The sequence below is a fragment of the Sciurus vulgaris genome (assembly GCF_902686455.1).
Source record: "Sciurus vulgaris genome assembly, chromosome: 9".
Lineage (NCBI taxonomy): Eukaryota > Metazoa > Chordata > Mammalia > Rodentia > Sciuridae > Sciurus > Sciurus vulgaris.
Window position 1 is genome coordinate 14116442 of NC_136469.1, and position 16328 is coordinate 14132769.

General features: G+C 36.1%; 1 protein-coding gene across 7 annotated transcripts in view; it reads right to left on the bottom strand.

The window, feature by feature from the left end:
* PABPC4L (poly(A) binding protein cytoplasmic 4 like) overlaps positions 1 to 15869 on the bottom strand; it is a 98015-nt gene extending 82146 nt beyond the window's left edge. For 2 of the 7 annotated variants that reach the window (XR_013766312.1, XM_079154537.1), the window contains exons 1-2: positions 14208 to 15869; positions 12960 to 12999 (exon numbers count right to left, since the gene is read on the bottom strand). Coding sequence is in view for 4 of the 7 variants with exons in the window: in XM_079154537.1 (XP_079010663.1) it covers positions 12982 to 12999; positions 14208 to 15179 (990 nt within the window). In the remaining 3 variants the exon portion in view is untranslated. Of the gene's footprint in view, positions 1 to 4016; positions 4882 to 7885; positions 7992 to 10363 lie in introns of those variants that run through there. The other 5 variants (XR_013766314.1, XR_013766313.1, XM_079154535.1 and 2 more) reach the window with 5 other exon arrangements.
* Positions 15870 to 16328: the final 459 nt, after the last annotated feature.

Here is a 16328-nt window from a genome sequence, read left to right on the forward strand (position 1 = left end):
TTTCATCCTAATCCAAATAACTTTACACACATTTGATAAGATTACTTATTCTCCAATATTGTTTAAAGTTATTTTGCATTATTTGTTTCTCGTATGAAAAAAATATTGTGATTATTTTGGATTTAGAAGCTTTTAAACATTCCAATGTTAGACCATACAAAACTTTTCAAACATCTTTTTAAAGTCACGATGATGTAGTTACTGTTTCTTTTTAAAATTTGAATTAAATGGATGTTCACCCAACTCCTACAATGATACACTTCTATTAATTGTGATTGTATAAGAATGTTGAGGTAGACACTACTTAAAATTTTTAAAAATCAATTACAATATTGGGTTGAATTTTTGCTGAGGTGGGGATTGAATGCAGGGGTGCTAAAACTCTGAGCCACATCTCTAGTCCTTTTTTATATTTTTCTTAAAGACAGTTTCTCGCTGAGATGCTTAAGGCCTCCCTAAATTGCTGAGGCTGACCTTGAACTTCTGGTCCTCCTGCCTTAGTCTCCTGAGTCACTGGAATCACAGGCGAGTGTCACTGTGCCCAATAGCCCAGCTACTATTGTGTTTTATCTTTTTACATAAAATATCCAGATCAAGTATTCATAATACCATAAGTGATATGAAAGTGCCATGATTTTCCAAAATGATAAATCACTTTTTATTAAGTTACAAACAAAATAAAATACAATCTCCACATAATTTACCTAAGTGTTAAGATAGATAGATAGATGTGAAGCTGTGTAAAATGATTGGATATATATGTATAAAGTGGCGGGTGATTCTAGACTCTTTAAAGTAGACACCTACTCCAGACATCCTCTGTCAAATAACCCTGCTTATCTCCTATAAACTCTGGTAATATTTTATTTTTGTCACTCTAGTCATTATCCATTTCTCTTCTTCTTCGACACACCTTTAAATACATTTGCACACAGAGTTCACGCCCATGTACACAAGTAATTTGGAGGTACAGTCCTGGGGAAAGAAAACTTCGTCTTCCTCCCTCTCTGCTCCATTCCCATGCAGTATATGAACACGAAAGTATGTGTTAAACAAATAACTCTTGTTTTTGTCTTTTTATTTGAACTAAATTACTGTCCCTCTGAGTAAATTCTATGTAATAGCTTAAGAATCAAAGTAAATTATGACAAGATTAAAACAATTCAAGGGCATTGCAGTTTGATTGACAGCAGCTATGTCTTACATGTTACCTTAACACTTACCAGAAAGGAATTTTTAGATCAAACATTAAATATTTTTGCAATTTAAATTTTTAGACAAAAGCCCAGTGACACTAGCAATTGTGTAATATGTTACCCACTTACAAACTTCAAAATATTGACAATTTTAATTCTCTCATGTAAGAAACAACAAGTTAAGAAGTATAGCATCCAGAATGAGCCAAGGTACCCGTTAGCAGAAAGGCTGGATTATGGTTTGCCTAAGGAATACCAGAATCACGCATGTTTGCATAGTTAGATTAATAGCACACTTGTACAAGGTTTGTGCTGTAATTGGGACTTAAGTAACATTTGTAGAGTGTTATCTGTGGGAGACTGAAGAGACCCAAAGAGAATGTATGTCATTATGCAAAATTACTAATTAAGTACAAGTAATTTAGCAGATAATTTACATGTTCATTTTATAATAGAAATTATTTAGTTTTAGGGTCCTCTTTGTATTTCTAAAGTAATCTTGACCCAAGGGATCACATACTGTAAGAAGAAGTATAAATTATAGAATGAAACATATGTTTAGCTGACTGGTAGAGCTTTTGTTATAGTTAATGATTCCTCTAACAGTAATTGCATAAGGGAAAACATTCTCTTTTTAAGTAAATAATGTTCATTACCTCTCAAATCTACTGTCACTTGACAACTTTAATGTGGAAATTTTTCTACCTTCTTGATTAGCTCTCTGAGGATATTCAGCAGGTTTAAATTAATATTGATCAAACAAAACCATCATATCTATCAAAGTGTTCTTATCAATGTAGATACACAGAAAAAAAATCTCGCAATAAACTGTCTAAAGAGAAAAAAAATTGCACTCCTTAAATATACTTCAAGTTACTGTAGATGTATGGTAAAACACCATTCTAAGGAACCTACATTGTAATAGAGCATTTATTTGTGGCAATTGATAAGTAACAGCACTTTCTAAAACTCGAGAGTATTTCACTATTAAAGTTGTGTATTTGTATAGTCTAATGGTGGTCATACTTTATTAAGAATTGTTATCCAAATACTGCTACTTTAGAGAGGAAAAAAATCAACCTTTTTTTTTTTTTTTTTTTTTTTTTGCAAGCTGATGGTTTCTAAAATTCCAATCATTTGAAAAGTCCCGGAGAGCAGGGATTTTTCTTATCCACGTTTTAGTTCAACAACCTAAAACAGCACTCAGGGTCTCTTAATTCAGATGACAATTCCCTCAACTACTCTCTGTTCCAACTTTAAATGTATTGTTGGTTTGAAATAACCTTTTAAAAATTTGTTGCTTATATTATTTTTCTAATTTTTAATGATGCATTTATTTAATGCTATTACATTTCCTTATAGTTTAATTATATCTCATAGATTCCAATAAGTCCAACCTTAATTTTGAAGAAAAGCTTTCAGTTTTGTTTGTATTTTCATTTTGCTCTAAGAGATGTTTAACAGTTTTATGTCCAAGAGGACGAACATTTTTTTTTTCAATTTTGCTATAATTTCTAGTTTTATTAAAAGGAATTTAGAGGACGTTGTTTTTGTTATTCATATTTTTTAGAAAGTCTTAAGATTTCCTTTGTGCCATGAATGAACATTTTGGTTGTACTAAAGAAAAAAAGTGTGGTATCATTATCAGGGTTAAGATTTCAATATAAAAAGTCTAAATTATTAATGGCAAGTGTTCAGTATTTTAAGATTTTTATGAAAGTTTTGTCATTTTGATTTACCTTGGATTAAAATAGGTGTATTAAATTTCACTTTTATTAATTTCTTTGTATAGTTCTTCTTGTAGCTGTTGTTGTCTAATGAAAGTCACTGCCGTTTTTTGCATAAAAATTAATGACAATTGAAGCATCCCAGAGAAATGTTGTTTACAACTTAATACGTTCTTCATTTCATACTTTATTTGCACTACAATTCATCTTTCTAGATATCAAGATTTTAACTCCTAATTTCCACTGCATTTGAGCAGGACATTGGTGGATCCTTTTATTTTTTTCATCTTTGAAGATGGTGGTGTTGTTTTAAGGTTTCTTACTTAGATCTGGGATCTTTATTTTTAGCCAAAGAAAATATTTTCTTTTGCTTGATGGCTTAAATACATTTAATTATCCTACAAATAATGTATTGGTCAAGTATCTTACACTTTTTATATTTTATTCACACAGTCATATCATTATATAGGTATTTGTTCTTTTCCAACAGACATTTTGGTATTTATAAAGGTTTGCAGTTTTAGGATAGTGGTTACCATTGTATTCTTGCTATTTAGAATAGTCCTGTCACTTATGGATTGAGGACTATTTTCCTCTATGAGTGTTGTTGAATTTTACTAGCAAATATTTCTTTCTCTTCCTTTTTCTCTCTCCCTTCAAATCTGATTCGAAGTAATATCTTACTCCCAATTAATATTTTGATGAGTCAGTTAGTGGACTGGTTCTATTGCATACCATTTTCCAAATTTCCAAGCCATTTTTGATCATGTGGCTTTATGTAAAATATGTTTTTAACTTAAAAACATTTTGTCTTCTGTATATCTATCTTCCTATTTTAAATATATATGCATATAAATATGCACTATATATGTATATATATATTCAATGTTTATTACCAGATTTTAAGCTAATATAGTTGATTGTTTTCATTTTCTTGTAGAAACAATATTCTCTGAGTTCATTCAAGTCTGAGTTCTTCAAGTCTGCCTTTATGCAGGTATAATAATTTATAATGACTACATGATAACTTACATGATAATTATTTGTGGAAGAATAATGAATACATAATAATACATTATTTATTATCTAATAATATATTATGTCATGGAAATAAAGTCCTTTGGTCATGCCAAATTTCCTGAGAAACTTAAATGTATTATTACATGGTTTTCTGGCACTAAACACTACTACAGAAAAGGCTGATATCAATCTGATTTTATTTCCTTTGAAGATAATTTACACTTCTTCTCTGGATGCTCAAAGGTTGCCTCTCCTTCAGCTTTACTAGAATATACCCAGGCACTAGGTGACTTCTACTACAGGTTGATTGTACCAGGTACCAGAATATGAAAAATCTACCTTTATATGTCTTTATACATGACAGTTTGGCTTTTTTCCCTTTTGCCATTGTTTCATATTTCATTATATTTCCCTTCCTGTTGAGTGTCATTATCAAATTTTTCCTTTAGAGTTCACTAATTTTTAGGATGATTAGAGTCTTTTCATATCATCTCATCCCATCTTGTTTATATTTTCTAAAGGTATTGGTAATGGTTTTCATAGTTCCTAAGATCTTCTGATTTTCATAGAGTAGTATATTTTCACATCCTCTGGGCTTTCATGACAAGAGTGTCATCTTGCTTTCTAGTGTTAGGGCTGAAATGTCTCTTCCCAAATTCATGCGTTCAAGTTCTAATCTCCAGTACTGAAAGAGACGGTATTCATGAATCAGGTCTTTAATGCTAAACAAGGTCATTACGATGAGTTTTATCCCATATGGCTGGTATCCGCATAGGAAGAGGAAGTTCGGACACATTGAGAGACATTGGAGGTGTGCATGCACAGAGGGAGGACTGTGCGGTGACACAGAAAGAAGATGGCCTTCTCCCAGGCAGACGGAGTCCTCAAAAGAAAAACAACCTTGTGACAACTGGATCTTGAACTTGAAGCCTCCACAACTGTGAGAAAACAAATATTTGCTCTTTAAGACACCCATTCTGTTTTTCACTATGTTATGACATCCTAGAGAACAAATATTATTATTACTCAGGTTTTTTTCTTCTGGGAAAGAAATTGTGTGGGACTAATGTTAATTTATTCATTACTCATAGGAAACGGGTTTTCCTTTTCTATTTCTATGGGAGCTAGATTGGAATAGTTTTCCCATTTTGATGGTTCTAGCATTTCCTGCCATATCATCATAGGAAAATATTTTCTAGCATCCACCTCCAAAGCACCTTCCCTCATTTTTGTGACTGCTCTTCTGCTACCTTGGTGCCCCTATCTTGCTCAGTTCACTTTCTAGTCACAAGAGTTTCTCCTCCATGTGCAGTTCTGCCACAAAGGATGTTTTTTGTTGTTATTTTGGTGCTGGGTTTTGAACTCTGTGTGACAAGCATGTCCTGCACCGCCAAGCTATACCCCAGTCTGGGAGTTTATTTATTGATTTTCAAGAGACATAGGCCCCAGAGCAAACCATCTGGCTTTCAGTAGTGCCCATACTCAGCTATCACTTGGAACTGGAGCTGACCACCACCACCTCTTCATCAAGCACACACCGTAAAGACCCCCATTGCTTTTCTTTTGGGGTCTGATGAATTCCAGAAAACAGATATTTTCACTTCCTACTTCAAGGTTGTCAGAATTCCCTTTATGTCTTTTCTCACTTGCTCCTGCACAGACGTGATACTACATGTCACTTATGGGCAATAATTACTGTTTTCATTGGATATTAAGGAAACTAAGAAATAATTCTGCCACCACCATCCTGCTACCAGTGTCTCCATCCAGCTATTTCAATTGACATTCACACAACCAGTGGAGATGGATAATAAGTAAGTGGACCCCATCAATCATTTGTAAGATTATGTTTAAGATTATTATTTATTTTGCCGATTCTTTGAAAATACATCTTTCTCCTCCATTTTCATCTTTGGCATAATTTGAACTTTCTATGCTTTCAACCCCATGCACGGGCAACATAATGGTGGCATTTTCAAGTGTGTGTCCCTGTCAGCTCCATTGTTTATCACTTGAGCAGTTCTGGCTTATACATTGCTCATCCGCTTTTCTATGTGGCTGGACATTTGTTTTGGAGACTTATAACTCAGATCTAGTTCCCAGTATTTGCAATTATTCCCTATCGGTTACCATGGTTAGTATAGCCTAATGTCTTGAGCTACTCTCATGGATTGGGTTCACTTGTAGTGTTTCAGAATGATTTGAAAAAGTGCTGGTCTCATAATCTATAAAGTCTATGGCATTTCATTTTTATTTAATTCTACAGTGTTCTGTTCATTCTACAACTTATGTGTTCCAAAACTCTAAAACATACGTTATATTAAACTGTATCAGAAAAATAGATCATTAATAGTAGGAGCAACAACAACAACAAAAAAATGTTGACTCTAGCCTGCATATAGTCTGCAAGTACAGAAGCATAGCAATGTGGGAATCTTGCATGAACACCTCTCCTCTCCACAATGTCCCCGGGAAAGACAAGAAGAAACATTATTTTAAAGGAAGGGAAATACTTATCTGTTATTAGCACAAATGTCAGATGACATAAATTTTAGAGGCATGATACAGACGTAAAAACTGTCCCTTAGTTCTTCAAACCTAAGAAAGTCCTTCTTTCATTATCAGAGCTGAACTTCTGGGGTCTCATGATCTTATGATCACTTGTACAGTGAAAGGGAATTGAAAAGAGCTAGAACTTCCTGGGCTATGTATCAGATTCCCAGCCCAGACACATGTAGTGAGGAGTAGCAAAGAGCAGATAATTATGTGTAATAAGTTTATTAACTGGTTAATGAGTACTGACTAACCGGCCTTCTATTGAGCAACTGAAGTATGTAATGTTGCATTCCTTGGCAGGGGTGGGTAGGATCTGAAAGTCTTCCTTGGCTCCTTTAGTAAGGGTTATGCATGCAAAATGAGTGAAAATGGAGTATAGAACTTTCTGCATAAAAATAGCATTTAAGCTTGGACCGGAAGGAAAAGCAAGGGTCAGATTAAAATTAGAGTATTCTAGACACAGGAATCGTTAAAACAGCTCACTCGTAGATCTTGGTGATATGAATGTGTGGATGGGTACTCTACATTAATCCATGCTTTTCCTGGCACTTATACCTCATATTTCCTTGGAACACAAAAAACCTCCATCCCTCTCAGCCAAGGCTATTTTTGCTCAATATTGGAACATGTTACCTAATCCAAGAGAGTCAGTAAATTTAATTACCTTGGCGATAGTGACTGGTTAAGGGAAAAAAAAAATATATCACTCAAAGAGAGGTAATGAAAATTTCCCCCAGAAATCAAGAAAACTGTTTCTTGCCACCTATACCCAGAATATTTAGTTTCTAACAAGCAATACATGTTTTGATCTTTCTGTTTGTTTCACAAACTAGTTGAAAAAATATTCCCCCTTGCAACCCACACAATACCATCTGCTAAAAGGTTAAGAGCACTGAGTGCAGCAGGTATTTTCTTGACATTTTAAAGAAGCTGAGACTAGATCAGTTTATTCCTAGTATGCCGACCAAGGGAAAGAGTAGCATGAGAGGAAAAAGAATGTTAAAAGATACTAGGACCAGACAACATAAGACTTGTCTTAGGCCCTGGGTAACGAGTCTTCGCCTGACTTTAAGTGTAACAGAAAGATTTTTAAGCAGGAGAATGACTTGATCAAATTCTGTTTACCGATATAATTTAAGTTAAAAACCACAAAATTAGTAAAAAGATGACTGTATAATTGCAGTGCTCATGACTTTTGCCTACTGCAATCTCTGCAATGTAAATATCACTACACAGCACTATAAATGGAACATTCGTGAAGAGAGTGGTGAATAACAGTAGATTATAATTTCCATGCCTCTCTCATGGTGAGTGAAATAAACAGAGGAATGAAAGCATTGTAATTATAATTCTAGGATTTGGCTGGTCCTCAGATTGAGACATTTGTTCAACAAAGATTTGCTGGCATTACTAATATAAACACTTACTTTGACTTCAGGGAATTCACATCGGCAATATGTCAATATCTGTGGTGCATTGGCATGCCACTGGCCTGTGTACAAAGATGAACTGCAACTAAAATCAAAACTGTAATGCATTACAGGCTGTCAGATACGGCTTCCCAAAATAAGGAAATCCCACTGGGAATGCCGATTTAAAAACCTAAAACAACAAAATCATGGCCAATGTTCACTACTTAGGAAAAAAAAGTCAATAATAATCTCCACCATTTTGGTGACATTAGCTTCGGAATTCAAATGTGCTGTCAGTACTTGGTGGACTTCACAATGGGAACCTCTACGATATCTAGGTGGAGTTACATAACCTAAGATAACAAAGTCTGATGTAATGCTATTGTCCAAACTGCCAATCTCTCTTAGGAGCTAAGCATTTTCTCTTGTATAGTAATGAATGACAAGAATTGAATACTTTTTTTTTAATCCTGTTTGATGGATTAATCTCATTTCCTTGAGAGAATTAAGTTGAGGAGCACTCTAACCTCTAAGATAATACGTGACCATAAAATATATCTTCTAAGGAAATTTTCACAATAATTTGACCTTAACAAATTCGAATTCAAGTGCATTTGTAACTCAGAATTTAGTATGGTTGTGTTTATAGAATTTTACACAGTGGTGCTACTTTGTAGGTGTATAAGAATTAGAGTTTTCTCAAGAAATATTCATTGCACTACCAGAAGAAACTGTTCTTTATTCTTTATACAGAATTTTACAATAGATTTTGGTGTATATACTACGTGGAGTTCCTTCCCTGAGTAGTAAAATTCTAAGACATTACTATGTTAGATTAGACCACACTGAATTAAAACTCGAGAACCAAAAACTTATTAAATGTGGGTTTATATTAAAACATTCCTGACCATTTACAACCTGTTGATATTGTTTTTGGTAGAATCTATAAAGGAGACTAAATTGAATTTGATCTTTTCAGTTATAATTTTTATTAGGCTCCTAATTTAGACCTAACAGAGTATGAGATCATGTAACATGACTCCTATTACCAAAGCCAAATTTAATTTTAACATAATATTGACATATATTTGCATAATTTATTCTCTAGGATTGTGTAAAATGAGACTGAGGAAAACCACAAGCTTGATTCAGTGTTGAGAACAGAAGAACGAAAATTAATTTGAGGACTGATTTGTAAGCAAGGCTTAAAAAGATCAAATAAATACTGAAATTCCAAATTAGATATAAATAATGAAAAATATCCAGGCTTTACTGTATGCAATTCCCTACATACATTTTTCAGTACTATTTCTTCCCTTCATAATTCCACTCCACATATAACCTGTAAAGTTGATTCCCTTCCCCAATTCTGTTGGCAGAACTTGTTGAACCCATGTACCAATATTGGACAATAAGAACAGAGGTGGCAAGTTTTCAAGGGGTTCCTAGTAAAGACGTCAGTTTCTGCACGGAGCTGTCTGAGTGTGAGGACAGGAAGTCCTACAACCATCCTGAAGCCTGGCTGAACGTGAAGCCCAGATTCAGAGAGGAAAGAGCCCGGAGACCACAGAAGAGATGCAGAAACCCTGATCGACAGGTCTGGGGCTGAGAGAATTCTGAACATTTTCTTAGGTCAAATTTCCTTTCCTAATTTGAGTTCTATTACTTGAAGCCAAAACTATCCTGAGGGCATATGATATTTTTATTTTTAAAAAATATAAATTTAAAAATTATTTTTCTCTCTTATTATCCATTTTAAAAAATATGACACCATAAGGCATATTTCCAAAAATAATGCAAATCAACAAATTCTACATACTCAACATGTCAGGTAAAGTTTACTTTAAGAATTATTATGGCTGAGGTATGGCTCGAGTGTGTCCCCAAGGGTTCATGTGTCAAGATTTACCCCCATTTTGAAGTATTAAAAGGATGGCAACTTAGCCTAACTCTGGGACTTAGAAGCAGAGCTTGGGAGTGATTGTATCAGATACAGTGGTCGGGTGGGATTCCTGTGGTTGAATACCAGTGGTGTTATAGGAAGAGGAACCAGAGGGGACACACACATGTGCTCCTGGTCTCTTGCCACGTGTGCACCGTACCACCTTGGGGCCCTGCCAAAAACATCCATACTGTAAACCGAAATAAACCATCTTCCTTTACAAGGTAGTCTGACTCATGTATTTCGTTTTGGTACTGAAAAATAAACAAATACAATAATCAAATTCATAGTGTCTTTAAAACACTCAATTATTTCCTAGTGAAAACTTGGTTCAAAGTAGTATTTCCTTATATGTTAAAAAAAATGCTAGTTCACATAGGTATTGTTCTTTTAAAACATGATATGAGGATCTTCTTGAAAAAGTAGCTGTCAGTTTGGTCTTAAGAGTAATAAACCTTTAGAAAATTAGAAGTACTAATGAAATTAGTATAAATCATTTTCAGACATGTCTTCATCTTTGAAATGTTAAATTTTATTTAATATATTCTCCATAGATGTAAAAAAATATTAAGAACATTAAAATGTCAATATTATATATTGCTACAAAAACTGTATACATAACCAAAAATTTCCACTTAAAAAGTAAAAAAATAAAACATTAAAAGGCACATATATAATAATTCATGCTAATAGGCAGCTATACAACAGAGTTGGCAATGTATAGAAAGAGACAAGAGTGGACACAGTGGCTCAAAACACAGCTATGTAAGTTACCTTTACTGCAATCGTCACAAATATGGAGGATCTATTTAGTCATCAAGGCACTTGGGAACTAAAGATTTAATTTTCTTTAAGAAGGAATTCTACTGTGGACTAGTATGACTTGGACACACACATACACAAAAATAGAATTAACAAAATTTAAATACATTAGTGAAGGAAATCCACAGTCATATATTTTAGTAAGGTGATAGTCATTTTATGGTAAAGCCTGGAAATAAGCAAATTCTACTAAGATGGTAGATGATGGTGTCATTAAGCTGTAGCTATAATTTATGTAGGCATCTGATATGTCCTACCAATTCCTTGTGCACAGAAAACAGGAGTATTTGGTTTCTTGGAACCTTGCATCAAACATCATTCAACTATTTGAACATTTTTATAATTAGATTATCCAGAAAGGGATGTCAAGGCCTGACACACCCACTGCACTGCCCTGTGCTGTTGCCTGGGAGCCTTCCTTAAGAATGCTTCACTTCTGAGGTAAAAACCCTTTCAACACAGTCATACTGAGAGCCAATCAATAAGTTTCATATGAGTTAAACATGAATTCTTACACTAGATAATATTTACTAAAATACATGCCATGAAATTCAGAATAATCAGACACATCCAAAAATTTTGTTAGACTTTTTATACAAGATAGTCTATAGACAAAAGGTCTTATAAGGAAGTACTGAGATATGAAACTGCGGTGAAAGTAATAGAAGACAATATATATAAACTGTGTATATATAAGTATGTATATGTGCGTTCATGTATATGTATATTTGTATATATATTTCAGATGTTCAAAACATTTTGAAGCACGATATCATAGGCATCTAAAAATTGAACGTTTTGAGGTTAAAATTTAAATTTGGAACTATCAAAACTATAAACAAAGTGAGCACGTTTGGGCGGGATTTAAAATGAATTAAAATGGAAATTTCACAAATCCGTGTAAATAAAAAATACTCCAATAAGAAAATAGTTTAGCACTATGAAATAGTTAATGAGTATGAAAATACAAATGGACAATAATTATAAGAAATGCTATTTAACTTTTGTGATAAAATGTAAAGAAAATGATATAAAGCAATATTAAAGTACTCTGTTTTACATATCATGCTGAATTGGCCACAGAATCCCTTGTTCCTTGGAGTACATGAAATGGGTACTCCATTACATTAAGAATTTAATATAAGTGGCACAATTTTCCTGGACAATATTTGTGCAATATTTATCAAAATAATTTTGTTCCTCTTTTAATCCTTAATTCTAAATCTATTCATTTTCCTAAGAAAATAATTAGATATATCTGCATAATGAGTTTGCAAGGATGTTTATCTCCAAGTTGTTTATGATAGTTTGAAAAAGAAGAAAAGGAGGACATAAACTAGCAGCATACATTTATCAACATGAAATTAGTTGCAGTGTGAAATAGTCATTGAACAAAACATAAAAGTCATTACAATTATAATCATTCAAAGTATATTGAAATGATTATGGACATGAAAGTTGACCAAGTATATTGAAATGATTATGGACATGAAAGTTGACCATAGCATATAGTCAAATTTAAAAAGTAACTTAAAACAAAATTTGTATAATTTTACATTTCTCAAATTATGTGTACACAAATAGAAAAAAGTGGGGAGAATATGCGACAAATTTTAATATATCTGATCTATCAGCATGGTAGTTTACAAATTACTCTTCAATTTTTCCATTGTCCATTATTTTTTCATTGACTAAGAGATTTTTAACTTAGAAAATGTTCAATGAATGTATATATATATGTCTATGTCTATGTATTTCTCATTCATTCATAAAGTATTGTCAAAGAAAACTATTTTAATATTACTTCTCTACTAGTTAAATATGAAATAAAATATTTGAATACAAAGTTATAAGAAATAACACAGCAAAAAAAAATGAAAACAACAATAACAACAAAATCATTTTCTAGATTATCTTTGGTAAGAGCAATTCAGTATTTTTAAAGAAATTATTTAAATATAAATAAATACCTCTTGCTGCTTTATCCAAATGGGTTTGAAGCATTTGGAGTATGAATAGAAATAAAAAGGCCAATTACTAAATGCCTTTTTAAAAAGTATAAAAAGAAGATGAGTAATTTAGTTGAAAGGAGAGAAAAGATCTAGAGATGAAACTAAAATAAAACTTATTCTAGAAATCAATCCAAGCAATATAACTTCAATTTATCAGGAAATCAATTAGTGAATTTCTGATCAATAAATGTTAAAAGTGAATATTAATGGGTGGCATAGTTCTCACAGTTTAATAAAAAGAGGCATACATTTATGAAAATAAAGGAACTTACTTTTTGGAACCCTGAGAGAGTATCAGTAACATGGATCATTCTAAAACAGAGATTAAAAACACGGATTTTAAGCATATTTTCTATGTTCTATACATATGACATTCATGCTACTTGTATATGACCAAAACTTATGATGTGATCCTATAATACATATAATCAGAAAAATGAGAGATTACACTTCATATATGTATTAGCTATCAAAATGTATAAATGCATTCTACTGTCATATACAACTAATTAGAACAAATAAATTTTCTTTTTAAAAAACAAACTTATGGTGTAACATTAAGCTGCATAGGAAATGTAAGAGGAAATTTGAGAGCAGGCCGCCTTTGGGTCACCTGAACTGATACAGAACTATAATTTACGGAATGTATAAAGTTTTACTATGCAAGCAACAATTTAGAAAACTAGAAAGGACCTGAATTACAGTAAACCAATAGAAGTAACAAAATATCTCATAAAGCCTGTTTGTAGGTAACATTAAAAACTTCCATCATTTTAAACCATTATAAAAACAACCCTGTCAGTAAATAAATTTAAAAGAAATTCAGCTATTTCCTGATATTCAGAACATTACTTAAAAATGAAATTAGATATTTAAATGAATGTGAACTACTAATTTCTAAACTTTTGATTTCTCAAAAAAATTTTGGTAAGAACATTACAAAATTTGTTGATAAAAATAAATTGCTTTGAAATCCTTATTTTGAGTATATTTTCACAGAAGAAATTAAAGCTAATCATATTATTCAAGGAAGAATAAAAATGCAATAAACTCACACAACTACTTTAGTTGGTTCAAAGAGTATTAAGATCTATCTAACCACACTTATTGCTCTGAATACTATATCAAAATTTAAAAAGTCTGCAATTTTAAAATTAATAGGTGTGCTTCTGTAAAATGAACCAAGTTACAAAGATGCGTTAATTTTTTCCCAAAAAGATTTTTAAAAATTGCTTTTGTGTTAAAAAAAAAAAAAAAAAATCACAAAGTTCATTAACTTAAGCAGCCATCAGTGGGCTCTGAAATTTACTGAGTGCAATCCAGGCAGAGATCGCGATGGTTCTGCCACCTGCAATAACTGCTGGCTGGTGAGGTCAGTTGTGCCTCTGGGCCAGGGCAATGTTCAAGGCTTTGGAGCCCAAGATGCGGCCATTCATCTCAGCCATGGCTTTGGTGGCCTCCTCGGAAGAGGAGAAGCAGACCAGGCCAAACCCCTTGCTCTGCCCTTCCTCCTGCATTACCTTAACTCTGCTAATGGATCCAAATGAAGAAAACTCCTTTCGTAATTTCTCATCATCAATGGTGTCATCGAGATTCTTAATGTAGAGTTTTACACCCTGGCGCCCACGGATCCTTTCCTTTTTCATCTGCTCAAACATTTGCTTTAACTCAGCCTGTCGCTCTCCTTTCTTCTGTGCCCTGCCCACAAAAATCGGCTGCCCGTTGATGGCCTTTCCATTCATTTCTTCAACAGCCTTCTTGGCAGCCTCGTGGCTATCAAAGCTCACAAAGCCGAAGCCTTTGGATTTCCCGCTGGAATCTGTCATCACCTTCACACTCAGGGTGTTGCCGTACTTGCTGAAAACTTCCTTCAGCCTCTCATCATCCATGTGGTCCCCAAAGTTTTTGATGTAGACATTGGTGAATGCGCTGGAGGCTTTGCTTCTGAGCTCAGCTTCCCGGTCCTTGCGGTTTTTGAATCTACCCACAAACACCCTGCAGTCCTTGAACAGCTTCCCGTTCATCTCCTCGATGGCCCGATCGGCCGCACTCTGGTTCTGAAAGTGCACAAAGCCATAACCCTTGGAGCCTTGGTCATCACTCATCACCTTGGAAGAAAGGATCTTTCCAAAAGCTGAAAAATGTTCGTGGAGGATTTTGTTATCTATGGATTTGTCCAGGTTTTTGATGAACACATTCCCAACTCCAGATTTCCTTAGGTGGGCATCCCGTTGGGACCACATGAGACGGATGGATTTACCTTTCATCATGTCAAAGTTCATGGTGTCCAGGGCCTTCTGGGCATCGGCCAGCTTCAGGAAGTTCACGTAGGCATAGCCTAGAGAGCGGCGGGTGACCACGTCCCTGCAGATGCGGATGGAGAGCACTGGCCCCGCCGCGCTGAACTTCTTGAACAATAGGTCCTCGGTGACATCTGCGTGCAGGTCACCCACATACAAGGAGGCCATGCGATACTTGGCTTCTATATCCATCTCGGCACCAGCTCAAGCCCGTTTCCAGGAACTGGGGCAATTCCTGCAAGAGGGAGGCCAGGCCACAGGCAGGGCGGGCTCAAGCTTGGTGGCCTCAGGACCACCGCTTCAGGCCAGGCAATAGGGTTCAGGTAGAGCACCCCAGACCCAGGCAACAGCCTCATCAGAAAGCTCCTCTGCAACCCATTATCCCTCCTAGGACTTGGCAATAGCACGCTGAAATCTCCCAGAAAGGACAGCAGGACAAGACTCCCCATTCCCACCAATTTACGAGAAACCTTCCAGAGTCGGGCTGGCCCTCCATCTGAGCGATCTCGACAGGAGCCCTGGTCGCTGGTTTCTGAATAAAAATAGGCCTCACTCGGACCGGTTTAGAGTTACGGCCGCTCGGGGAGGGACTCAGCAAGTGGTGTCCCAGGCAGAGCCGTGCAGGGCGGCCTGGTCGCGGTGAGCGAGACCCGCGCCCGCCGGGCCCCGGTTCCGCGGAGCCCTCCGGGCCCACGCGGCCGCGCGCTCTCCAGCCCAGCTCCTTCGGACCCCTGCGCGCGGGCGGCGGGGCGCGGGGACCGGGCGCTGGGGCCGCGCTCACCCGCAGCTCCGGCCGCGGCGGGAAACCCGGAACTCGCGCGCCCAACTTCCCGCGCACTGGCTGCCAAGTGGGCTGTTTTTCAATATTTCCCGAGAACGTTTTTCCTCCCCCGCCCCTTGACACACTTCCCACCGCGCTCGGGCGGCGGGGCCAGGAAACAGGGGGCGGTGACCTGGGTGGAGAAGGGCGGCCCCGGGGAGTGGCCAAGCCCGCCCACCCGCCCGCTGGCCGCGCGGGGCGGCCACCTGCTCACCTCCAGCCCTGCGACGGCGACCGGCCACCCGCTGCTGAGTCCCGATCTCCGCGCCCGCCACGCCCGGGTGCCGCGGGTCCCGCGCGCTGCAGCCTCGTCTCCTGCCCGGGACCCCAGATAAAAGCCAGGGCCCGCTGCCTTTCCTAACAGGGCTTCGCAAAAATGCGCCCCACAGAAATCAACTAAGGGCTGTCTCTGAATTGAAGTTTTCCTAGACACTTTCGGAAAGTTTAGGTTTCTCTTTTAGAAACCTTCACGCTTCCCTGTGCTTTCCCATATTTACAATATAGCGCGCATTCCAGGACCT